Source organism: Carettochelys insculpta, chromosome 4 (assembly GCF_033958435.1).
Source record: "Carettochelys insculpta isolate YL-2023 chromosome 4, ASM3395843v1, whole genome shotgun sequence".
Lineage (NCBI taxonomy): Eukaryota > Metazoa > Chordata > Testudines > Carettochelyidae > Carettochelys > Carettochelys insculpta.
Genome location: NC_134140.1, coordinates 110554484 through 110582230, shown reverse-complemented (window position 1 = coordinate 110582230; position 27747 = coordinate 110554484). Strand labels below are relative to the sequence as shown.

Below are 27747 nucleotides of genomic sequence, written 5' to 3'. Positions count from 1 at the left end.
CTGTTTCCCCATAGCCAAAAGTTATCACAGTGTCTCCCTGCAATAATCTCCCAGAAACAGAGAATGCACATCTTCACTAGGTAAACAAATAATGCACCCTATAAGCTTTATTATCCCACATCCCCAGGAAACTGAGGGATAATGAAATGTGCTGGTTATTTGACTTGGGGCCAGCAGGCAGCTCTGCTGTGCACTCCCAGTGGGGCAGCAAGCAGCAGGCACCTGGCCCACTCTGGTAACCCCAGCTAGGCAACCAGTCCCGGGCAGACAGCAGGCAATAATCCTTGTGACAACTGTGGCAGCTGGCGCTGGATGGTCACCTGGCACCGCAGCATACTGGTTAACCAAACGTGCCAGTTATCCAGGTGCCAGGTAACAGGGCTTTTACTGTATTACCAGAGTTTCAATGCTGCACCTACCTTGCTTTAGGAAAAGAAGTACTATCTGTGGTCATTACCTCTATGATTTGTTTAACCATTATTAGCTTGGCAACAGTATGAAAATTTGAATGATTGTAAAAGAGTGGGAAATGTCTTTGTGCTTCCCAAGAGTACTGTTTCAGGCTAGTGCTGCATCTACCTCTTCAGACTGGTGTCAGTCCTTCCAAATCTCTCCAGGTGCTAATGAAACTATCCTAACTTTCTGAGGGTGTGTATGCTGCACCATTCCAAATTATACTTCCATCTGGAGATCCCACTGACCTAGCATTACCCACCAAAAGAAATAGGTTTTAATTACATTTGATTCTTTAAGAAGTATTTACTCACTTGCTCTAAGTGAATAAAATAACTTGGGTTATATCACCTTAAAGACTAACCATTTTATTTATTAGATAATGAGCTTTTGTGGGTAAGACTCAATGCATCAGATTAAACTATTTCGAAGCAAGGGCTATCCCATACCTTAACAGCATCTATTTCCAACTAGTTATTTCAGAATAGGCGCTATGTCTCCTACAATGAGGTTTACTGATTTAGAAATATCGTACCTCCTACTTTGAATTTATTTTGAAATACTGTCTGCATAGTGTAGATGACAGCAAAGTTATTTTTAAATTACAGCTGTTATCTTGAAATAACATGGCTGTGTTGCCATGGCCATATAGTTCGTCATCTTATTCATCAGATTACACTGATAAAGTGGGTCTTACCCACGAAAGCTTACTACCTAATAAATAAAATGGTTAGTCTTTAAGGTTCTACAGGCCTGCTTGTTTGTGTGTGTGTGCGCGTACGGATGTGTGTTTTTGTGAAGCTACAGGCCACACAGCTATTCCCCCTCTCCTCCCCCAGCCCGAGACTATTAGGCTATGTCAGTGTTTCTCAGGATAGGAATGAGCCTGACAAATCTGACTTATCCAGAGAACTAGAGTTCCAAAGCTGTTACAGAGACCTCTTCAAAACATGAAGTTCAATGGTGTAAACTACCCTCCACATTTTAATGGATGATCACTTGGCAATGGTGATACTTTAATATCATCATCAACCACTACTTGGCTCATCAAAGCAATTAAGAAATGAGAAGTACCATATTACGAAGAGCTATACCCATAGTGCCCAACACACAAGCCATTAGGCACATGTGGATCTCTGACTTGTTGATTGTGGCTAGTTGGCTTGCACAGTAAATACATTCTCAGAATAATGTGGCTAGTTTGCTTTAGAACTGGTTGGACATGATAGATCTTTACCAATATCTCTTAAAAGCAGTAGTTCCCTTCTTTGTGTCTGTGGTTACTTAAATGCTCCCACTCCAAAGTGCACATACTGCCACCTAGCTCTGAAGGCAAAGCAGAGAGCAGCAGCCGCTGGCTGGGCACCCAGCTCTGAAGGCAATGCCATGTTAGCCGCAGCGCAAGAAATAAGGGTGGCAATGTGAAAAGTGATATTCATCAATATCACTTTTCACAGAAGACTTAAACCCCATTGGCACTCTTATTTCTGTGGTGATGCTGTCAGCCTAGGGCTCTCAGTGAGCACTCTACTACCTCCAGGTGAGGAACTGGGAGGGAAAGGCAAGTGAGAGCCTAGGCTGTCTCTCAGTGAAGGATTGAGGATGCAGGGGAAGGAGAACTTACAGCCAGGTGGCCATGTTGTCTGTCTGTCTCCTTTATTGCCACCTCCCTGGTGCATTCAGCCTTTCCGTATGAGCCCAGCCTCACAAGACTATCAGAGCTCTTAAAGCGGGGGGACGATGGAGCTCACACCTGACAACACATTCCTATGCCTGCTGGGAAGTCCACCACATAGTTTGAGAACTGCTGTCTCAAAAGTGTGTACACATATGTGGGAGGGTATCTGCAAAGACTAGTAAGGTAGATTGAGGATGCTTAAATTAAGATACATAAGTGTTTAAACACCAAATGATAGGGTATCAGGTGAAGGTTGCCCATGGTTTTATTTTCCTAGAGAGGCTAATGAGGGAATTTTCAAAGTGGCTTCTGTTCTTAAATCACTGAAGGCAGGTCAGATTAAGCTATGCAATTCCAGCTACATTAAACATAAAATTCCCTAGAATTACAGGTATAGATCCAGCAGGGCCAAAGACTCAAGAGACCAAAGTGTACACTTATGGAAGTAGGTAAGTGAAGTTCCATGAAGTTTACTATGGGACTATCTTTCAGGCAAAACCTCAAGAGGTATCTATGGTCTGTGTAGACATAGCTTTGTTTGAGTTTTGTCATGAACAAGTATTTGCTGCAGCCTTTTACTCCCACATTGCTATATGTGTTGTGTGTCAGGGGAAGTAGCTAAAAGATGCTTTATGTCTTATGTCATTGCACTTTGGATCATGTCTAAAGATACTTAGCGCTTCGAGGACAGACTTTTTTTAAAACCAGTTATAAATAAAAGCTGAACTGGGTAAGAGCAATGGTACAGACCTAGCAGCAGATCAAGTACAGGGATTATTGGGGCTTCTCTCTAGAAACCCTTCTTAGAAGGAGGAGGAGAATTCCCATTACTGAGCAAGTAGTTCCAAAAATTCAAACTAACAAGTTCTCAACAGTAATATAAATTAGCTGAAATTGATGGAAGGAGTGGGAAAAGAAGAGTTTTTTAAGACAAATAAAAATGACGAATAGTACATTACAGACTTCAAAATTTAGCAGCCAAAAGCTGCACTTAATGATTAATGTGTCCACACTCGATTAGAAAATAAATGGATGGAATTACAGATTTATAGAGGCCATTTCCATTTCTGCCCAGGAGTCAGTTTGACCTCTGGTTTGATGGGTTTTTAATAGACTGGAGACAAGAGACTCTTTCCTGGAAGTATGCTGAACTAAACTAGTAAAGCAGCAGTTGCTTTGGAAGTGGTTTGCCTCCTTGTGCTCCAAAGGAAATGATGGGGTAATGCATTGCTCAAAATGTTTGTCCTTTCCAAATAACTTTTAAAAGCTCAAATGTCATTTGGAATTCTTTTGTCACATTTCGGGTTGTGGAAGAAAGAGAGGGAGATACACTGCTTGATTAATGTTTAGGCTAACATTTTTCTTTGGAGTAACTGATGCACAGTTCTATTCTCTGCTGTGTTGGAATAAAAAAAGTACAGCATCCAAGTACGAATTAGAATGAGAGACAACAGACACAGAGAGCTTACCTTTTTCTATAGCTTAGTAAGAAGCCTATTCCCTTGGCAGGGGAATAAAATATTACAGATTACGTACCTGGTTAGGATTTTAGACTGGATGTTACTCCCTCCACATTTCAGGAGAAACAATATTGTTGCTGTCTGTTTCAGAAAGATGTTGTCAAGCATCCTTTCAATTTTTCTGCATTTTCAGCCATTGTCAAAAGGGGAAAAAAATATGCCCTAAAAACCACCATGTTGACATTTGCTTCTCTCTATACTACAGCAGAAAGTAACTCTTGTGTGGACCAGAAGTAAGTGCTGTACTCACGATTAACAAGGCACTCAGGACTAGTCCTCCATCTCTTTGGAAAACAATTATGCCATGATTGACCTAATACTTCAGCTATTATCTGAAGCTATTTTCTACAGCACTGTCCATTTTATTGTGTGCCATTCCACTGTCATAGCCTCAAGGAAGTTATTTCAAATACCACTTTTTTTTTTTTTTTGGAGGTGGGGGAAGAAACAGAGAAAAATAACACTTGCTTTGCCAAGGGGTGGGAAAAGGGATTTTGCAAATTACATTAACCAGCTAATGGCAGCACTATAGATGGCTCAGAGGATGAAGCAAAAAATTCCTCAATATCTGCATAATGAATATAAGGACTTGTGATGGGACTTCCGAGACAGATGGATTCAAGGACAGACTTAGGAGATTGTCGAAAAGAAAATGACACCAGGAAATAAATAGACAAAAAAATATTTTGCTGTCAGAATGATAAGCAGGTGAATACAAGCACACTGGGGGAAAAAAAAAAGGTTAAGTGCAGCATGAATATAGACCCAACACATTCTGCTTCTTAGCAAAAGCACATTGAATGAAACCATTAATTGAAAAAAATACACCTCCTCTTTTCATTTCTATTCCCATCATAGCTGCCCCATCACAGCTGTCTATTCCCACATTTACGCGATGCCCCAGCATACAAACTAGGTCTGTATTGTGAGGGCTGTAATAGAAGAACAGAGAGATCATCGAAAGACTCCCAGCAGCAACTTCCTTTTCCTAGACAAAGCATTCACACCATAGTCAAGATAGATGAACGTACTAGGTGCTGTGCAACAGCAACATTTGTTATCATGTCCTAGTTGGGATTGGGAATTTCTTGAAAACACCACTTTTCTTTAGAAGTGGATATTGCACTATGTGACAGAGACATATTAGACCTATCTAGTATTTACGGCTGCAAATACACTGTTGAAACAATGGAAAACATAGTGTTGACGCAAACCAAATCATATTATTTGTACATGCTTATGATGACTATCTTTCATTAGTTACAAAGTCACGGCTGTTGCAATAGTTTGGGGAATATGCCTGTGTCCAGTAATGAACTACAGTTCTATTAATGCTATTGGTAAGAATAACTGTCACAGCAGAGTAGATCATTGTAGCAGGAGCTTGACACACAAGTGTGGAAGCCGTACCTGGAAGTGATGACAAGCTACTCCAGGATCGTTTGCATTAACTGGCTGTCCCAGGCATTAACAGAGAGGTTTTTCCCAGCTTGGCCTCTCCTTTGAGTGAACTCTACCTAAAACACATCCTCTTTTGGGAGAAAGGAGCTGGAACTCTTCTCTGATTCACTCATATAGATGAGACAGCGACAGCTTTCTCTGTCTGAGATAAACATTGTTTTTGAACGCATGCTTTCTCAAGCCAAAGGAAGCCACTTCATCATGAGAAACAAGAGATGCAGTAGGAGGAATAGAAAAGACCAGAACCAAACCCAAAGACTTGAAAGCAGGAGCAACATCAGACTGAACGAAACTGCGTTTGGCAGTTTATGGGTTCTGTTGATCTATAACTCTCGTGTGCTTTTTACATATAAAGTGTGCTAAGAAATTCCTTTGCTAAGCCTGTGTCTTCTTGGTCTACTGACACAGGGTCCCTGAGGGTGCAAGTAGAGAAAACAGGGCTCCCATGCAGCCGGATGGATTCTAGAAGGAACATGCCTCTGCAACTCTGAGGGTAGGGGGACTGAGACATTGATTCCAAGGTCAAAGCAGAAGGATTGCAGGGTTTCACTGCTAAAAAGGGTGTCAGATACATGGTTTCCACTCAGGGAGGATGCCTGAGAGGCCTGGAGTAGCAACAGTGACTATCAATACCCAGATCCTGGGAGCTTAGCACCACATAAGATCCCATTGCAACAGACCTGTACCTTCTCTGAGAACAGGCCAGGGCAAGACATTGAGGGGTGTCATGTGAATAAGTCCTTAATTTGACATTACCGTAGCAGATGCAACACTATCAGCAGTAGAAAAGGCAATTTGCAGTTAGGGTGCAGATACACTTGTTCACCCATGTAGAGGAGTTTAGAATATAGAGTGTGTGTGGTCCAAGGGTTACAGCACAGAACAAAGTCTTATTCAAATCCCAGCTGAGATATGGAATCACTATGTGACCCTTTGACTGCCTCATGTCTTAATCAACCCAGCAGGAAAATTGGATAAAAAGCAGGACCTGGTTGAAAACCAGATCCACATCTGATACGAGTCTTCCTGGGTAAATAAATTACAGAAAACCTGACACAGAACAACAAGAGTTCAACACTGGTGGGAATGCCTTTATTTAGCACTTTATTATGTGTTTGATTAAAACAGTTGCTTTGGAGATTGTGATGGTAAACATAACTAATTTAGTTGCAAGTGCGTTATGTGAACTGGAAGGGAATAGAAGAAACAGAATAAAACACAAAATGATGAAGTTTGTTATAGAACCCCTCAGGAAGCCTCTATCTTATTCACAAGGGTATTTTGGTTAACATATTTTCATCTGGCTCACACCACTTGTGTGAGGGAGTTCAAGATAATGCTGAATTTTCTGACACTTTTCAAAAACATAAATGTATTGTATGAGTGAAAATGCATCACAGGCAGTAATGCCCTAAACAAGCAGACCTACCCTAAAGTATTATTTCTGAGGTAATGTAAATCATGTGGAAAATGAACAAAGGTATCATTAAAAAAGGGAAAGTTGCTTTCAGTACACATAAAGTATAATTGGAGATGTTTTTACAGATGTGCTATGTTTCCATTGCATTATTATTTTTGCCTTTATTATGAATGATTTTGAATTATTATGAATGATTTAACGGGCCTGGATGCTTACAAAACTGAAGTTTTAAAACCTAACACCTCAAGTTTCTCTAAGACCTACAGCATTCATCCGATAAAAAGGGGAAGTGAATCAACAAAGTTCTTTAGAAAAACAACAGATAAACCTTACAAAGTGTTATCCTAATGACATCTGCAAAGCCATGTGGTTTATCGTTCCCAGTTTCTGATCCTGACTCTGCCACTGGCTGACCAGGGACAAATAATTTCTCCTATGCCTTACGTCTTCATCAGCTCAGATGCACAAGTTAAAATAATAAGATACTTTTTCTTGGATCAACCAATATGATGCAAAAGACAAACTTGTAGTCCAAAAAGGTCACCAGATGAAAGACTAGGTAAAAACAAACCTTTCTGACAACAAAACAGCCAGATGCTGGTCTATGCATTCCTAAATAAATAAAATTACTTATGCGACAGGATGCGAAAGTGACCTTTGTGGGGGCGGAAGGGACATTAAAATAAAATTTCCTACTAAAAGCCATGTAATGACGTACAACAACAAGGTAAATTTAACTAGGATTATTAACATACATCACACTTCACATGGCCACAATTTCATTAAGTGAAATGAGAGCCAAACAAACTGCTCACACTCCCCTCCTCCAAGGAGGGAGTAACTAGGGAGTAAACTAGTAACAGAAGAGCAGAGCTAAGATCAAAGGGGATCAGGATTTCACTTCATTGTACAGGTTATTTTATTGTGGGCTTTAACGAAATCAGAATATACGTACATCTACTAGGCCTGCCCATTTCAGAGTTAACACTGTCAGCCCTAACTCTGTCATGGTTTGATTACAAGCCACAAGCAAACACAGCAATTCTCCTTAATTCTTTCAATCTCCAGGATAAGTTTACCACAAGACTGTGGTTAAGGATATTCTTGTTTTAAAGTAAAACTTTACCAGAAAAATTAAACACCACACAGATTCCCAGACTCTGAGGAGTCTCATCTGTAGTTTCCTCTGGTCGTGACAACTTGACCTATTCACCAGCATGACAGCCATGAGACACGCTCTACTGCAGTGCACTAGCCATTGACATGTACAGCTCAGAATTTTGAATCCTACCTGAAGTCATAAGTAAAAATAAGGCTTGTGGTCTCCCTTGTAATCCCTAGCGGACATCTGCCCACAAAACAACCCACCGCCAACTTGGTACAATTAGCAGTCTTATGAGAGTTTAATATTCAGGGAGCATGGGGTTTGAAGGACAAGCCTCAGGGTCTGTGGGATGGAAGCCTGCATGCTGCCTGCCTACCTTTATTAATCTCTGTTTTCTTCCAATGCTAAAATTACACACACATTTGAAAATTAAGTACACACTGCCCCTAGAAAACCCAGTGGCATTTCTCAATTGAGATCCGTTTTCAGAAAGTCGTCAGAAGACAAAATTAACAAATGGCATCAGGGAGAAAGTCACAAGTCAACCATTTTTAGTCATTTAACAATTACCCCTGCTCTTAAAAGTGCAGTTATTAGAGTAACATGCTATTGCCACAGTTTCAAACATCAGTGCCTAATAAGAGGCACCTAAATCTTACTTTAGCATTTAAACCAAGGGGTGGAGAACCTAGAGCCCACAGGGTGGATCTGGCCCATGGCTTGCCTGGATCCAGCCCACAAGGCAAGGCTCACACATGTACACTCCCCCTGCAAGGGCATGGCACCGGTGCTCCAGCCATTGGGGGATGGGTGGCAGGCGGCGCTATGGCTGGAGTGGCCGTACCAGCCTGCTCTCACAGCTGCAGGGTGGTGGGGGCGGGAGGGAAGCCTCAAGCCTAATCCAGGCAAGTTGGGGTCCGATATGGCTCATGGGCTCTGCCTGGCCGAGGGGGTGGGGGAACGAAAAGGAAACACCTCTGTGTGCTCCAGGGAAGCGCTCCATGCAGACGCACACGCCCCCACCTGCTCCCATCGGCTGAACTGCAGAGAAGAGGAGAGGAAAGGACACTTGCCAGTGCACACCCCACTCCAGCTGCTCCAGGTAGGTGCCTGCACTCCCGGCCCATCCCAACTGCTCACCCCCACCCTGTTCCTTCACGCTTTCCTGCCAAAACCCCTCACTCCCATCCCTAGCCTGCTCCTACAGCCCCATTCTAAATCACACGCCCTCACCCATAGCCTGCTCCTGCACCCCCTCCTGACCCTACCTGCTCACTTGAACCCACTCCTGCACTCTCCCTCCCACCCAGAACCTTCTCCCCCGACCCCCATCCACTCCTACACCCTACCTCCTGCCCAGACTCCACATGCCAAGCTCACTCCTACACCCTACCTCCTGCCCAGACTCCACATGCCAAGCTCACTCCTACACCCTACCTCCTGCCCAGACTCCACATGCCAAGCTCACTTCTGCACCCTACCTCCTGCCCACTCTCTAGCAGTCCCCTCCGATGCACTGAACTCCTCATTTTTGGCTGCATCCCAGAGTCTAGGGAAGACCCACAAAAATCTACTAGCTCTGGTGACCCCATGGCCTGACTGATGTTTGACAGTAGCAAGGTGAATTTCTGTTCTGTTTTTCAGCTGGAGCCACATCTGTGAAATTTTTAGGTTTTTTTTTTATTGTCTTGTTTGCTTCTCAATTGCATGTGGACCCCAAATGATTTTTCTGTGGGCCAGTGGCCCTGACCTAAAAAAAAGTTCCCCAGCACTGATTTAAATGAAGAACTGGTCTAGATTAATCTTAAATTAACTAAATTTGCGTTGGGGGGGAAATCACTGAGAAAAATAAATACAGGTTTAGATTTTACAGCACCAGCCTTATAAGGGGAAATACATTCATATAATTTTGAACTGACTGAATGACAGTAAACCCTCGATTTAACAGACCCTGATATAATGGATTTAGCAAATAATAGACATTGTCTACCAGCATGCCCCCTCCGCCACCCAAATAAATGCCAGAGACTCACCAAAGCCACCACGGGGGCTGGAGGAGCTGCCCGAGTGCCAGGTGCTGCTGGGGCTGGGGGGGGCGAGAAGCTGGGGGAGGGGCTGTGGTGAGGCATAGGAGCTCTCCTCCCCCAGCCCTGTGTGCGTGCAGCTTGTTGGTACCCAGCCACCTCTGCCAGCAAAGGCACTGAGCAGCAGCCATGGTGTTGGAGGCTGCTGCTGGCTGGCAGCGTGCACGCTCTACCTTCACACAGGTAGTTGAGAGCCAGGGGCTGGAGGAGCCGCAGCACTGAGAACTGTAGGAGGTGGCATTCAGCTTCTCTCCAGGCAATTGGGAGAAGGAGATGAAGGTGTGAAGGGAAGAATGGAGCAGGAGGGGGGAAGGAAAGGGTGAGGGCAGAGGACAGGATGGTCTGGGAAGGTCTGTGCATCATTATATAGGATAATCATTCAGCTATAATGGACTTTCGGCATTAAATGGACATCCCTTCCCCCCATTAGTCCATTAAATTGAGGGTTTACTGTATTGCCAGTCACAAGCATTTAAAGATAATGAATAGGACCCCCTAAATCATGAGATTTATGATTTCTAAGCCAAAACCAAATTCTAAGCCAAAACCAAAAATCTCTTAGGTTGCAACCCTTTTAAGGTTCCCATTTTCAAGCTTCTCTCTACAACCAGGAGTAGAAACTAACTAAACAAAAGCAGAGATTCTCACATGATCAAATAACTCTAGAAGTTTTTCAAAAGCACTAAATAACATTAGAGTCACAATAAAGTGGCAAGAACTGGCAACCTTGCAAAGTACTACATGAAAGAATACTGGGCATTCCAGAGTGCATAAAGCATCTGCAATTCCATCTCAAGCCATTAGTGAGATCATAAAGTATAAACAATCCCAAGCAATTAAAAGGCAGAAGAAACTAAAGGAGAATGAAAGTTTATAAGCAGTTTTCATGTAATGTATTTAGAATATTCAGACACAAATAAGTGCAAAATTATCTTTTTATTGACACAAAGATACACCACACACTGCCCCAAATTCACCATCAAGGGAAAAATGGACTCATTATGTTAGGACCTTGGAGAAATGATGGTCGGGGGAAACAAGTCCCATGACCCATATAATATCCAAAGTTCTCAGTGTAGGCAATAAGGACTAAGCTGACATGAATTAAATATTGAGACATGAGGCTTTTTACAGTTTGGGTAAGCTTGGGAGCATGGAGACAAAGGCAATGAAGCAGTAAAGATGAAAACATAAGAAAATTTCCCCTTTCTGATGCTGTTTTGTGTGCATATCAAAAGAGTGATAGTGGCTTGGAATTTTTATCTCCTTGTGACTTCCATGCAGTTTCATAAAAGGGTTCAGGATTTCAGTTCTGTCTTGATAGACCTAAAGTTATACATGGAAGAGGACTTCAGCTGGTACTCAAGATCTCTGGATATTAAATTAATATAGAAAAGGCAGTAGCAAACTGCCAAGATGGCTGAATTTAAGGAGTAGGGAAAGAGGAAGAAGAGTTGAGGTCTTGGGAAATGCTCTTGCTCTTAGTTACATGGGTGCAAATCTCACTGATATCAATCATAGTCACATCAATATAACAAAACAGGTTTTCACTCATTATTTCTATTTCTCCGCTGATGATGAAACATCAAGATATTAATTATGCATCGGATGTCAAATCTTACCATGTTGTAAATCTGACATAATATATACTTCCATATAGGATTATCATAATAGACTATAGTCTTCAAAGCACATGGAGACTTATCGTCAGAAGAAATAACTTACATTTACACTACCAACAAGCTTGGCTGATAGTTTGTGTCAGCTTTAGGTTTGGTTTATAATACTATTTTCTCAATGAAGGCAATGAAACATGATCCTCTCACCTACAACTACCATAGGGTGTCTTTTTTTTTTTTGGTAACAATTTAAAAAGTGGTTGTTTCCCTCCCTCTCTCCCTAAATGAATGGTTGAGCTCAAATAGTATTTTAAAATAGTGGCTGAAGTTTGCATTACGGAACAAGAATAGCAATAACTGCTCCAGACAAGTTTGCCACAGTGAACAAATAAAGACAGTTATCAGAACCTAAAACAAACAAAAAAAGAACCATTTGTCCCTGGTTACTCCTCAGCAGAATGAATACCCAAAAAAAACACACAAAAGTTTTAAATACTAAATTATAGAACCGAGATGCTACCTAGAGGAGACCATATGCTTATTCAGCGGTGAAGCTGTTAAAACAGCAACCTTTATATTTACTTGCATTAGCCACCAAAAGTTATTACATTTCAAAAAAGATTTCCTGCAGGAAATTGGTCATTAATTCCATCACTATTCTTCTTGCCTTCCTACAAGCACCTCTACCTGCCCTCTACCAAACACTCCCCGAAAAGAGAGGGAGGAAAAAATATTGCATACAGTTACCAGTTACAGCTTTTGCTACAACCTCTTCAAGAAAAGTCACCAAATCTATTTTTCCACACCATGGTTGATTTAGTCCAGCTTCTCTCTTTATACTGATGCCAGAAGGATTATATTTACTTTATCAAAGGCAAAGCCGAGAGTAAATGAAAGAGTGCTGGCATAGCAGTCTACCAGGTTTAAGCACCAGCAGTCTTGTTTTAATGTAATTAATTTTGAGTTTAAACATATTTCAATAATTTTTCTTTCAAATCCACACCGCCTTCATGTCTGCTACAGCTACCAATGGTTCTCAACCTCTCCGGACTACAGTACCCTTTGCAGGAGTCTGATGTGTCTTGCACAGCCCTAAGTTTCAGCTCACTTAAAAACTACTTGCTTACAAAATCAGACATAAAAATACAAAAAGTGTCGAAGCACACTATTACTGACAAATTGTTTATGATCTCTTTTTACTATGTAATTATAAAATAAATCAACTGTAATATAACCATTGTACTTGCTTTTCAGTGTATGGTATACAAAAGTAGTATTAACAAGTATGAAATCTGTATGAAATTTTTGTTTGTCATGACTTCACTGGTGCTTTTCATGTAGCCTGTTCTAAAACTAGGTAACTATGTATATGAATCTATGTACCCCTTGGGAGACCTCTAAGTACCCTTAAGGGGCACACATACCTCTGTTTGAAAACCATTGTGCTACAATGTTCAAGCTTAGTTTGATGCAAGCATAAAGAAAAGGGGTACTGGAATACTATTTTTTTTAAAGTGAGGAATGAAAGTGAAGGAACTAAGTCTTAAGGCAGCTTTGCACTATGGGGGGGAGGGGAGAAGAGGAGAGGAATCTAAGTTACTCAGCTTCAGCTAAATGAATCAAGCAGCTGAAGTCAGTATACTTAACTGCAGTGGCTTCTCTGAAACATGTTGATTGGACATGCTGTCCTGTCAACTACCCTTGCTTTTCTTATTCTGGTGAAATATTAGAGTCAATACAAGAACTGATTAATCAAGTTGATTAATCGAGTGTATACCTTCCTTCAGGAAACACAGACAACATTCCCCCCACCACCCCAACTTTGCCATTTAAAGATGAGGTATGGTAATTCTCTGCAAGCAACACAATGTCCTTGCCTAATTGTTGCAACTGAACAAATCAGAAGTCCCTTTTAAACTGAGACATGCAAGATGGAATGTAAGCATGCTAACTGGCAGGAAACTTGGAACTGTGAGATCTTAAAGAGAAGAGTAAATGTGGTTTGTATACAAAATAGCAAAATGGTTATAAAATTAAAATGGCAGGGGAGGATTACAAAATCAACTTCTAAGGAATTCAACCTCACAAAGAGATGTTTGAATTATACTGTATGAAACCATACAGAGGCATGTAACAGAGACAGCCAGAAGGCTGGAACAACTGATGGTGAGTGTTAAAATGCACTGAGATGAAGTACCTATCCCTACAGTGAGGGAGTAAACATCACACTTAGAAAATGATCAACACATAGGAAAATTCTGGATGAGTTGTTGTGCCTTCTTTGAAATATACCAACCAAGGGGACTAAAATTATTCCAGCGGATATGAATACACACATTGGAACTGCAAAGGCTGAATATGAAAATGCCCACAGAAGACACAGGTTTGGAAACACATCTCTGAGAAAAATAGTTGTACAGAGATTTGTCTGATACTGGACCTGGTGACTGAAAACACACACCTTCGTAAGTGGGAACGCCACTTCATAACTTAACCCCTAATTAACTCAACGTGGAAGATATAAGTCCAAAACTGATTTATTTTTAATAGGAAGCCAAAGAGCATAGTCAATTGTAAGATAATACCTAGTGAGAACACTGTTGACAGCACAAAGTTCTTCATATGGACTTCAGAACACAGACACCAGAAATAGATGAGCCCCAGCCAATGGAGAGACCAACATGGAGGAAACACAGACTTTCTTACTAGCCACAGGGATGGATGGAGGATAACTGCTGAAGTTACTGCTGGAAACAGCACACCGGACTGATGAAACCAGTCCCAATCAGAATAAGGAGGAAGTGAAAGTCTCAAGTTAGAAAATCTGTTGAAAACAAAAGGTAACTTTTAAAAAAGTGGAAGATCAGTAGCTTGAATAATGCCATATATGGAGGAAAAAAAGATGTCAAAAGATGTAGTCAGCCAGCCTGGGGCATAATAGATTGCATACAATAGGAAGATTTTAGAGGCATTCAGGAAAACACAAGAAAAAAGCACCCTGGTCAGATGTAGTACAAAGTGACACATGGAAGTCATTGCAAAAGGGTGACAGCAAGGCTATTCAATGATATCCTTAAGGAAAATGCCAAATCAGATTCATAAAAGCTTTCTGGTTTTCATGGTTAAACAAGAAGGATATACTACACTGTACCTGTTATCACAAACTGTTGAAAGACAGGACACGCAAAGCTAGATGGACCCTTGATTTGACCTAATATGGCTGTTCTTATGCTATCACTCAACTAAGCTGACACCACATGACATGAAAGTATGGAAGAAAAGTACTGAAACCCACCTGCATGGAACTGCTGAGATTTAAAGGTCAGTAAAGAAGCAAACAAACAATTTTAATAAAATAAAAAGATTTAGAAAATAACCTGTCGGGAACTGCCACCAAGAATATATTTAACACTGGCATAAGATCTGTTCTCCTTTATGAAGCACAACCAGAAATCTAGAATGGGGAATGATAAAATCAATCCATACTGGATCAGATCAAAGATCCATGTAACCCAGTATCCTGTTCTGACACTGGCAAATGCCAGATACCCTAGATGGAATGAATGGAACTGGTAATCATTAAGGCTGTGTCTACACTAGCCCCCTTCTCCCTGTGGCAACTTTGAAGTTGCAAACTTCAAAGCACCAGCATGCCATGTAGCTGCAGGCAATTTAAAGTACCATCCCTTGTCACTCATCCTCACCCTCTGGCAAATAGACGCTAGGGATATCATCCCTGCCCATCTTGGTTTTTCTTCCATTAATTTATCAAATTCTTTTTAGAATCCTATTATAGTCTTGTCCCTTACATCTTCCAAAAAATAGTTATACAAAGTGTTGTGCATTGTGTGAAGAAATACATCCTTTTGTTTATTTTATCCTGCTGCCTATTAATTTCCTTCAGTTACCCTCATTACAAAGTAAATGCCTGTGGAAGATCTCCAGAAATGACTGGAAAGAATGTCTTGCCATGTCAGAATTTCCTGTGGCTTTTTACATCCCCTGCCTAATGGCTTAATTAGCCTTCCAGCTCTTCTCCACCCACCACTTAAGCACAACTCTTCTTAACATGGTATGTTCTGCAATGTTTAATTGGAGCTGCAGTATTGGCTCAGCTTTTATTGCCCAGCACTCTGTAACAGATGCATTCTTAAAAACACATTCACATTTTGGTTTTGTCTTAACTCTCTTTCAATAAATGTCTCATGGGCCGTGTCTATACTAGCCCCAAACTTTGAAATGGCCACATAAATGGCCATTTCGAAGTTCACTAATGAAGCACTGAAATGCATATTCAGCGCTTCATTAGCATGTGGGCAGCCATGGCGCTTGGAAATTGACGCGGCTCGCCGCCGTGCAGCTTGTCCTGACAGGGCTCCTTTTCGAAAGGATCCCACCTACTTTGAAGTCCCCTTATTCCCATCTGCTCATGGGAATAAGGGGACTTCAAAGTAGGCGGGGTCCTTTCAAAAAGGAGCCCCGTCGGGATGAGCCGCGTCAATTTCAAAGCACCGCGGCCGCCCACATGCTAATGAAGCGCTGAATATGCATTTCAGTGCTTCATTAGTAAACTTCGAAATGGCCATTTGCGTGGCCATTTCGAAGTTTGGGGCTAGTGTAGATGTAGCCATTGTGAGGAATGGGTACATTGGTGCAACAGATTCTCTTTTTTGGGTGAATCTTGTCACCTACTAATGAAATAAGGTTCACTCTGAGGACAGACTCCAGGTAGGAAGGGGAGGAAGAGGTTACTTTCCTTTTTGACCATAAGCGAACCAGAAGCATACTGTTATCCTTACATCATGTTTCCACTAAAATATATTTTGTTTTGGAAATAAGCCTCTGGCAGATGATTAAAAGAAAAAACTCAGAAGCTAGTAAATGCCTGAAAGTACAGTACCTTATATATGGCAGGAGAGAAATTACTTTTTAAAAGGTTCTGTCTGTTAATGCTAGTGCATTTTATTATTTCATCATTTGCCCTTGTTCTGTATAGTTTCATTTCAGCACATGGGCTTCCCATGTAAAGTTTGAGACCACTGTCGTGATTTAAAGTAGACTGCATGCATCCCTTGATGTCCTGATCGTGTGCAGCTTTGAAACTCAAACCATGAGAAAATTTCAGACTTTAAAGACTTGCACCCATCTGTAAGTCTAAGGTTTTCACATCCATAGCTATAGGAATTTATCTTTTTCTCTATGGGACAGTTCATATTGTAATTTCACCCCAAGAACTGCATTCTTTCCAGGATAGACTGAAGAAATTTAATCCAGTGAGTAGACAATACTTTCATAAGGGAAAATAAAATTTACTCATCCGGGACAGTCACGCCATGTTTTCCACCAAGCTAGTAAACAGCTGCTGACATAGCCTGCTTCCTATCAAAGACTCCATGTATAACATTATTATACCTCTGTATCTCTGATGGTTCACTGGTAGTTTTTCTAAACCATAACTTTCAAGACATATGAAAACTATTTTGTATTAAAGAAATAAATGTGTAGACCGCCCTCATCACAAATTTCAGAACAATCCAGAAACCTTATTGGAGGTGCCAGAAGTCTGCTAAATGTTTGAATGCTGCATTTGATGGCATTTATTATTAAGAATACAAGTACAGATCAATTTCATCAAAGAACAAAAAAACCACTTCAAGCATGACGTCAAAGGAAAAATACACATAATCCCTATTGTAAGGCAATGAAGTGTTGCTTATGACTTTTTTAATATTGTCTAGTACAATCATCCCAAAGGAACAGTTCTAAAATAGCTTAACTTTGTTTTTAATTCCCCATCTTTTAACGCCTTAATTTGTTTTTTGTGGGTAGCAAAGCTGTGGTAAGCAAAGAGTAACTTTACAAACTTAATAAAGCTTTAAATAATGGTGAGAACTAACCTTATTCAACTTGATGGATTTGGTAATTTTATCATTCCCCCTTCAGATTTTTCATGTATTTCATTTAGCTCATTGTGAAGATGTCTGAAAAGCATATTCACAAGAACTCTCACTTATACAGGCACTGCTACAGGCAATTCACTAGATGCTTAGAGCCAAGTTTTTGGAGTATAACGTTGGCACAAGCAAATCAGGAGTGTACCTACGGTGTACATTAATGCCTTTAGAATAACTGGTCCTAAGATGTCTCCTGAAAATACTTCTTAGAACAGATTTTGCTTTAACAACACTGAAAGTTACCATGATTAGTGAACAAGAACCTATTATCTAAATCATCCCTTCCCATACTGTCCCAAGAACTGAATGAGTTACATAGAATAATTTATTTGTAAGCTTCTCTCAAGAGGACAGAATTGCTGGATGGGTGTGGCGTAAAAAGAGTACATGGTTGCCCAAATGCTCCAGGATAAGAAAGTCATCAGAGACTTCAACATTAATGCCTTCCACTAGCACCACTGCTAATGCCTACCTCCTCCTCTGGAACTGCAGTTTCAAACAGAGCAGTGCTGCTGCTACCAGACTCATAGCAGCCAGAACAAGAACCTCACAGAAATTAAAGCTGTTTCAAACAGCATTACAGTAAACCCTCGATTTTACAGACCCCGATCTAGCAGACTTCAGGAACAACAGACATCCACCAGCCTCCCATTGTTCCCACTTAATCGAAGCCTGTAAAATCCTCAAGCCCGCCCTCCACCTCCCCACAAAAAAGTTAACGACTTACTGGGGCATCGCTTCCAGCTGCTGCGGTCCGCTACAGCTGAACCCTCCACAGTAGCCTGGAACGCCACCAGCCACAGCCAACATTTGCTCCTCCCACGAGGGATGGGGCACATACGTGGGCAGATGGCACTTGCATACGTGCCTCCCACCAGTGAGAGGAGAGCATGGCGGCAGCAGGGACTCTTCTGGCCGCACAACAGGGTCCAGCAGCTCCAGCCATATGGTGGGGTCCCAGCCATACGCAGCAGGGTAGCTCCAGCTGTGCATGGCGGAAAAGCTTGTATTTAATAACAACAAAAAGTCCTGTGGCACCTTATGGACTAACAGATATTTTGGAGCATAAGCTTTCATGGGCAAAGACCTGCTTCATGCATCTGATGAAGCAGGTCTTTGCCCATGACAGCTTATGCTCCAAAATATCTTAGTCTATAAGATGCCACAGGACTTCTTGTGTTTTTGAAGATACAGACTAACACGGCTACGTCTCTGCTAATTGTATTTAATGGACTTTTGGGTTTAACAGACACCCCTCCCTCCCATTAGTCCGAGGGTTTACTGTAAGGGAAGGGAGAATGCTGAAGAGAACAGACGGTGTCACTCAAAACCCTCCAGCACCTGGCTCCACCCCAAAAATTCCACAAAGCCTGGCCACTCTAAAGCAACACCAGGGGAATTCTAAGAGTTCCCAATGGTTTAAAGGTGGCCCTCTCCTTTCTCTACTCCCACTACCATTCAATATGGTCTTTCAGTTTTTTTACCTCCTCTCCTCAGGAGAGCATGAAGGGTTCTGGAATATCACAAGAGAGCTGTTATTTTAATTAGCTTTCAAAAGAGGGGATGAGTTGGACTAATTACCCATTTTATAGATGCTCAAGAGAAGGATGGTAGGTGAGGTAATACCCTTTATTGGACTAACTACTTTCGGTGGAAGGCACAAGCATGAGTTTCACAAAGTTTGGGAAGGTAATCTGAATGTCTGAGCTAAACAGAAGTTGGGATACTCACTTGCAACTTTAACTATAAATGAAAGTTCTCTCAAGCTTCTGACGGTTTTTTATGTTCCATGAATTGTTATAAGTTTCATCTAACACACTGTGTAGCCATAGAATGAAAGACCACCCAGGCTGTAGACTATATGCAAATTAAAAAAAAAAAAAAAAAAAGACAAAAAGATAGAAAAGGATTATCCCCATTTTAAAGATGGGTAACTAAGGCCAGAGAGAGAAACTGACTTACCTAAGCACACACTACATCTGTGACTGGCAAGCACCGTAGTCTGTTTCCTGAGTTCCAGTCACTAACCATAGAAGTCAACTTTCACCAATAGCAGATAAAGGTTAATCAACAGTCCTATCTTACTGATCACTTCTTGCATCAGTACTGCCTGCAACATTCATTGTGATTAACATCAGATGGCCTTGTTCTGTATACTGACAGAGTCTGGCCTGAGCCATTATGCGGCGGTGCTAACAGCAATTTGCAGGCAGCCCTTTAAAATGGGATTTCAATTTCTAAATCTTTGGGTTATGGAAATAACTTTTTCTATGTGATATGGAGAGGGCTGTATGAATCCAGCAGCATCGTCAGCCCAATGGCCAGCAGCAGCTCCAGACTCCCATTTCCTAGTCCAGACAGTTATCAAATTGTGCTTATCCCAGAGCACAGGCATGGCAGATACGCGGCGGTGGGGGGAGTCCACAAATCTGTTAATTATGATGAACCCACACACAGGCAAAAGGTTTTGGTCAATCCTGGAGGTCAGTTAACTTTTTAACATGAAGAAGGACACTCTGAGTTAACTTTTTTTTAAATGTAAATCAGACTACATATTAGCCGTGTCTACACATGCACGCTACTTCGAAGTAGCGGCACTAACTTCGAAATAGCGCCCGTCACGGCTACACGCGCCGGGCGCTATTTCGAAGTTAACTTCGACACTAGGCGGCGAGACGTCGAAGTCGCTAACCCCATGAGGGGATAGGAATAGCGCCCTACTTCGACGTTCAACGTCGAAGTAGGGACCGTGTAGTCGTTGCGCGTCCCACAACTTCGAAATAGCGGGGTCCGCCATGGCGGCCATCAGCTGAGGGGTTGAGAGATGCTGTCTCTCCAGCCCCTGTGGGGCTCTATGGTCACCGTGGGCAGCAGCCCTTAGCCCAGGGCTTCTGGCTGCTGCTGCGGAGGCTGGGGATCCATGCTGCAGGCACAGGGTCTGCAACCAGTTGTAGGCTCTGTGTATCTTGTGTTGTTTAGTGCAAATGTGTCTGGGAGGGGCCCTTTAAGGGAGCGGCTTGCTGTTGAGTCCACCCTGTGACCCTGTCTGCAGCTGTGCCTGGCACCCTTATTTCGATGTGTGCTACTTTGGCGTGTAGACGTTCCCTCGCAGCGCCTATTTCGATGTGGTGCTGCGCAACGTCGAAGTTGAACATCGACGTTGCCAGCCCTGGAGGACGTGTAGACGTTACTCATCGAAATAGCCTATTTCGATGTTGGCTTCACGTGTAGACGTAGCCATTGTGTGCCATAAGTGATGCATGACTTTAGATGATTAACTGCAAATAGCTACCAGACAAGCTGGAGAGCATGTTGTTTTGCAATATGAATGGGAAGCCAAATAGTCCACAATGTTAAGTCTTGAATTTCAACACAAACAGAGGATTTCCTGCCGACTTTACATCAACTTGTGGTACAGGTGCAAAGGGCTTATTTTCTGGCAAGTATCGGAAAAATTAATCTAGAAACCATAAGAGCAGCTTTCCATTCTGTAAACAGTTTGTGAAATTAATTACAATAGCATGCACATCAGCTCCAGTATTAAACCTGCTCTTCTATCATAGACTAATGCAATTACAATATGTGGGAAAAGCCGAACTGTTCTCTACAAAGCTAATAAACATGGACAGATAAAATAACAACCGGGAATTGCTCTGGTCTAAATTATTTCTAGCTTTTGATGGGTCTCACAAAAGACAAGGAAAAATGTCTGTGTTGGTTTCACCGGAAATTTCACTGGAAGAGAAGCATAACTTATCTTTTTAGTTTCTACTACATATGCTATAAACTGTAATGGCCGAAGAAATAGCAATTACGAGGCTGAAGAGTCAGGAATTATTTTACATTCATATGCTCAATGCTTCTTGAAAAATTACTATTTGGAAATAACTTTCAATAGGTTATTTTAATATCTGAGTGGAAGCCTGCCAATATTTTCATCTTAAGGGTAAAAAATAAAAAATCCACAATCAAACATCACATTTTCTCTTTAGTGTCAGAAAAAAAACAAAACAAAACAAAACAAAACAAAAAAAAAACCCCTACAAAAATGTCTCTCCCACTTTCTAGGGAGAGCTACAGCAAAACTGCCCAAAATTCTGAATATTAATGAAGTTGGTCATTATTGATAATAAGTAACTTTGCTTGTTGTAACGACAAACTATTCTAACTGAATAAAGTTGGCAAATTTCAGAAATGATGTACTAAGAGACCTAGCACATATTGAAGTACTATTAAAATGAATATAGTAGGTTTGGGGACTTGAGAAACATATTGTACAAGATAAGGAACCAACGCTACAAAAGAAACTATTTAACAAAGAATTTTGGAGAAGATTGAAGGTATTTTCCCTAAAAAGAGGGAAACCAGGAATTTTTGGAGGGGTATGAGTGGTTGTTTCAATTATTCTTTTATTGCTACTGGAGTCATTGTAAAATTAATTGCCAGAGCACCTAAAACTTTGTACAGGCTTTTTAATTATTTAAATCACAAACAGCTATTTTAAGAGGAATACATAAATGCCCGTCTCATAGAACTGGGAGGGACCTTGACAGGTCATCAAGCCCAGGCCCTGCACTCCCCGCAGGACCAAGCACCCTCCCTGATAGATTTTTATTTATTTATTTATTTACATCTATTTGACCCAGACCCCTACATGGCCTCTTCAAGGACTGAGCTCACAAACTGGGGTTTAAAAGGCCAGTGCTCAAACCACTGAACTATCTTGCTCCTTTTGAAAAAAGTAGAGAAGAGGTGGTGGTCAATCTGTGCTCTCTTCCATCCCACACTTACACATTTTTTGGGAGGACTACAAAACAGTTATATAGTAGAACAAGTAAAAGATGGGAGTTTTTCCCACTCTAATGATTTCTAGAGTTCTCTATTGGCGCATCTACACTTGCACTCCTCTTTCGAAAGTAGTATGCAAATGAGCCAAAATGAAATGCAAATGATATATAAATTAGCATACCTGACACCTCATTTGCATATTCTAATTTCAAAAGAGCTTTTTTCGAAAGAAGAAAGCCAGTGTAGGTGCTGTTCTTTCGAAAGTAAACCCATCTTCCAAAGAATCCTTCTTCCCTTTATTTAACATAGTGTATAAACCTTCTACATATCCAGATAAAGACAGATCTACATACTAACTTACCAAAAATATGCCCTTCTGAAACCACTAATGATATTTATTTTCTCACAGCATTTACTGTTTTAAAGTTGTAATAAGAGTCACAGTAATGTACATGGAACCCATTACTGCAAGGCGCAAACTGTATTAGGGCTGTGACGTATGAGTTTTTGCACACATCTGCATCATTATCACTATTTCTATGCAAACGTATTGTGAAAATGTTTGCACTTGTATCAGTACTGCATTTTGCAAATTGCGTTTTGCAAATATAATATACATAGCCTAAGAAGTAGCATAGAGGAAAGTAATATATTTCAAGGCATAGAATAGCAAACCATAGAAATCAGAATAAACTGTTTACAAATTACTTTTAATTGAGAGTGGCATTTTCACTATCAATCTTAAACTTCTACTGCTAAAACTTAATAAACACCATTATTTTTACATTTTGATTTTTAGGTAAATTCTAATCTTTTGACTTAACTTTAACTCTAATCCAAATAGCACTTATTAAAATACAACAAGATTTAATGTTCACAATAATATATCTTAGTTTTAAACATTTCTCTTTAAAATTCTTCACCTTTTGGAGTCTCCTAAGCAACTGTTAAGTCTGGTAGTCTGAAACAGAGTACTTTAAGGTTAAATAGTAGTCACTGTTGGTATTAAATTAATGTAGAATGAAAAAAGTTGGGGATTTTTGTTTATTTTGTTAAATAATTTTTTGTCCAGACTTCAAATGATAAAATCTCTAAAGCTTCTGGTTAGTGTGTTCTATATATTTTTCCTGCTACTGTACCTCACGGGTTTCCCATCTCGTAGCAAATCTTCTAGACTCTTTTCACAGTGTTCAGCAGCCACCACCAGCCTCTCTGAGTAAAAGAACATACCAATTGTAGACTTTGAACACACAGTGTTACCTCAACATCTCATAAGCTAACCACAAACAGAATGTCTACTTATTTTAGAGAACTGTAAATAACTTGGCACTCACAGAATATAGGTGTATTAAACAACCTTAAAAATGCTTACAACTCAGTTTCACAGAAGTAAAATTGCTTTATTTATATATATATAAAATACAGGAGATTTTTTCAACTGTTCACTGATAAATTCAAAACACCAAGAAAGTGCCACCTTTTCTCTTACTACTGAATAAACATTTTTGTGAATATGGCAACCATCTGTATTAGAGATGTCTCTGTGTTTAATTTTCACTACAACTTCCTATAATATGAAACACACATTCAAAAAGAACAATATTTTACAAGAACATATCCAAATTCACCCCTATTGATCTTAGATACAATGGCTATTTTTAATGAGAGGCGAGGTCTACCCCTGCCAAGAATATTATATAAAAATTAATGTCAGCCTATTAGCCATAGTATTTTAGTAAGCAAATTTTAGTTTATTTGGAAGTATTACCTTAAATACAGTTATAACAGAGGTGTCACTTGACCACAAACACAGTACCACTCCCTTTTGCTGCCTAGTCAGGCTTTTTTTTTTTTTAAAAAAAAAAAAAGAGTGAATGTCTACAAAGTGCCTCTCTTCATATACATAATCTTTCAAAATATTGATAGTTTAGACTGTCAACAAGACAACTTTGTCCCACCTTAACATTACCCTCATTTTCTAATTCCAGTGTTGCCATTTTATCGTCGTGACAGTGTTTTCTTCCCAACTCATGGAGTTATGTAGTTACATGAATATCTCTGATTTCACTTTAAAAAATGTAAATTTCAAACATGAGGAATTGAAGACAAAAACTGAACATTTTCACCAAAAAGTTAGCAGTGATCAGACATCAATATAAATGGAGTATGAGCTGAGGCGAAAACAGGAAAAAAGCAATTTAAGATATTTAGACAAGTTAGAGATCTTCAAGTCAACAAGATATAATGACATACATTTTAGAATACAGAAGAGAGCCATCAGTGATATCTCCGGATAGGAGACCTCCACCCGCGTGAACTAGAAAATGTCAAATATCGTAGCTAAGTATAAAAAGGGGAATAAGGACACATAGGAGATTATAGGCCATCCGTTAGATTTTAGTATATGGAAAGATGATAAAGCAAAGAATCAAACAATTTGTAAGCAGCCAGAAGAAAATAAGTTGAAAAGTAGCAGTCAACATGCATTAGTCAAGAACAAATCACATCAGACTAATCTAATATCCTATAACAGGATAGCAAGATTTGTGGATCGGGGAAGCAGAAGATATGACATATCTTAACTTTGGTAAGATTTCTATAGTCTCACATGATGGCCCCATAAACAGAGTACTAGATGAATCTGCTAATTATAAGGTGCATGAACAACCAATTTGAAAAAATTACTCAACGCTTAGTTGTTCAGCCTAAATAGGCATATCAAGTGGGATCCCAAAGTAATCTTTCCTGCATACAATTCTATTCAATATCTTCAAAGAATGTAGATAATGTCACAGGGACTGTACTTATAAAGTATGAAGACAATGCCAAGCCAGGAGAGATTGCAAGTGATTGGGAGGACAGGACTGGAATTCAGAATGATCTTGACAAACTAGAGAAATTATCTGAAATAAACAGCATGAAATTCATTAAGGACAAATACAAAGTAAGGAACAATCAGTTGCTTAACTATAAAATCAGAAATGACTGCCTAGGAAGGAGCACTGTAGAAAATAACCTGGTGGTCATCATGGATCACAAACTAAATGAGTCAACTATGTAACACTATCACAAAACATTTTGGAATGTATTAACAGGAGTATAAAAGTAACACATAGGAAGTAACTTTACTCAACACTGATAAGGACTTAACTGGAGTATCATGTTCAGTTTGAACACCACACTACAGGAAAAATATGGATAAACTGGAAACAGATCAGAAGAGAGTGACAAAAATGAGTAACGGTCTAGAAAACATGACCTGTGAGGAAATACTGAAAAAATTGGGGTTGTTTTGTCTGGAAAAATGAAAACTGAGGAGGGAGATAAAGAACAATGTTTACATATACAGAAAACTATTATAAAAAGTAGGATAAGTTGTTCTTTTTAACCACTGAGGACAAGACAAGAAGTAATGGGTTTAAATTGAAGCAAGTGAGATTTTGTTAAAACATTAGGAAAAACCTCCTAATTATGATGGTAATTAAGTACCAGAACAAATTACCTTAGGAGGCTGTAGAATCTCTGCCATTGGAGATTTTTAAGAAAAGTTAGACAAACACCCTCCAGAGATGACATAGAAATATAATACTTCGTCCGGCTTGAGTACAGGAGACTGAACTAGAGGACCTGTCAAAAGTCCCTTCCACTCCAAATTTGTGGCCAGCTGTGGAGCAGATGCCAGTTAATGGAAAGTGCCCATTATCCAAATGCCAGATAACAGAGATTTTACTGTGCTACAAAATATAGTAGAATTTGTTTCACAGTAAATTCAGTTATATGGAACTTCTGCTTATGGAGAAAGAGAAACCACAAATCATTTTAATGCTTTACTATGTGCAGATTAGAATCTCATTTATAGTGAAACTTCATTTAGATTAAGATTTTTCTGTGAACAGAGTGCTTTCACTATGAAGTTTCCATTGTGTCAAGTATTCAAGGACTTACTGCTCTATCTACTGACTCTACAGAATATTAACACATATTCCCAGAGCAGTGACAAATACTTCCCTGGTCTTTATATTACAGTAAACATAAATGAAAAAAAAATAAAACATGAAATGAACAAAACAAAAACACCGTAGTATTTTGTGCAAAGTAAGGGATGAACAGAAAATTGTTCAGATTATCATTTTAGAGTCAAATTAAAAAAGTTCCATATGAACAAGAAAGCTACCAATGTTAGGAAACTGCTTTAAGCTCTATGCCCAGAGATGGGCAACATACAGCCCATGGGCCAGATCCAGCCTACAAAATCTTTTCATCTAGCCCATAACTGGGTTGGACAGCTTCACATGCTATCCCCAGCAAAATCAACAGGTGCTGAGTTTGTGGAGGAGGGAAGTGTATCACAGTCTCTCAGCTCCTAGTGGTTGAAAACCTGCCAATAGGAGGTGAGAGATTTTGCTGCAGATGGGGGAAGTGCATGAAACTTTCCCGTAGCGCAGGCAGCAAGGTGGTCTGGGGCTGCTGGCAGACACGGACACCTGTCTTCCAGTGCAGCTGTCTGGAAGCTGTCTAAGTATGCAACTCCAAGTCAGACCTGGCCTCTGACACCACACCACACCCCAACTCCCTGCCAGATGCTGCACCCCCTCATACACTTTTATCCCAAGCCAGAATCCTCTTTTGCACCCCTATCTCCTGGCCAAGGTATCCACCCAAACACTCTGCACCCGCCTTCTTCCCCACCCTCCATGACTCTGCACACACTCCATACACTTTCCCCGCAATGCCAGAATCTTCTCCTGCACCCATAGCATCCTGGACCCTGCATCCCAATCTTCTGCCTCAGGTCACAACCCCCTACTCCAACAAAACTCCCTCTCAAACTCCACAAACTACGCTGCACCCACCATGCGCTGCTTCATGTCTCCAGTAGGGGTGGAACCTTGAGCAGAAAGTGGAGGACTGAAGGGAGTCAGTCATCAGCACCTCCCCAAGTAGGGTGCTCAGTCCTCCCCCACATCCTTCAGAGTTGGGTGGAGTGGTGCTTCCATGGTGTTTCAAAGGCTCCTAGGGCTCTGGCCACTGTTGCTGCCACAGTAGTGGTGGCTAGGAACTCCAGGCCCCTTTGAAATGCCAGGTGCTTGGACAAGTAACCCTGCTGTTGGCAGGCCTGCCTGCAGCCAACCTCCACCCCAGACCGCTCCTTAGAAAAGCAGGACCCTTGACCACATACCAAAACCTTAGAGTGCACCTCCATCAAAAATTATTTGCCTGTTCTACCCCTGTTCTAGCCTTTCACGTTTAAAAGCATTAAACAAACAGAAATCTTATGTGGGTCACAAGATAAGGAATTTTGATGGTCTAATCAGAACCATTTTAGAACTGTTGCACAATTTGCAATGGATAATCATTTCTGTTTAGGACATTAGACAGTGGGAATAAGAAATACAAAAAAGTTGTACCTCAGTCTGCTCCAACTGAATGATCATAAAAATAAATGAACAAAGATAATACAAAATAAAGGATAATACTTGAAAATATATTTACTAATTCAAAAGAAGTTGCTGTTGTTTACATCCCTTAAGTACGAATTACAGTTCCTTTAAAGTCAATTTTCCTTATACAATTCACATGCCTTTTTAAGATTCAAGACATAATAGAAGTTTGGGAGGAAATTGCTAAGATCTCCCTCTTCAGAACATATTTCTTTTAAATATTA

General features: G+C 40.5%; 1 protein-coding gene across 1 annotated transcript in view; it reads right to left on the bottom strand.

Moving 5' to 3' along the window:
* The window catches only part of TBCK (TBC1 domain containing kinase), a 165434-nt gene that overhangs the window by 132156 nt on the left and 5531 nt on the right, over positions 1-27747 (bottom strand). The window contains exon 5 of the mRNA XM_074993470.1: positions 23222-23294. Within this exon, the coding sequence (XP_074849571.1) occupies positions 23222-23294 (73 nt within the window). The remainder of the gene's footprint in view (positions 1-23221; positions 23295-27747) is intronic.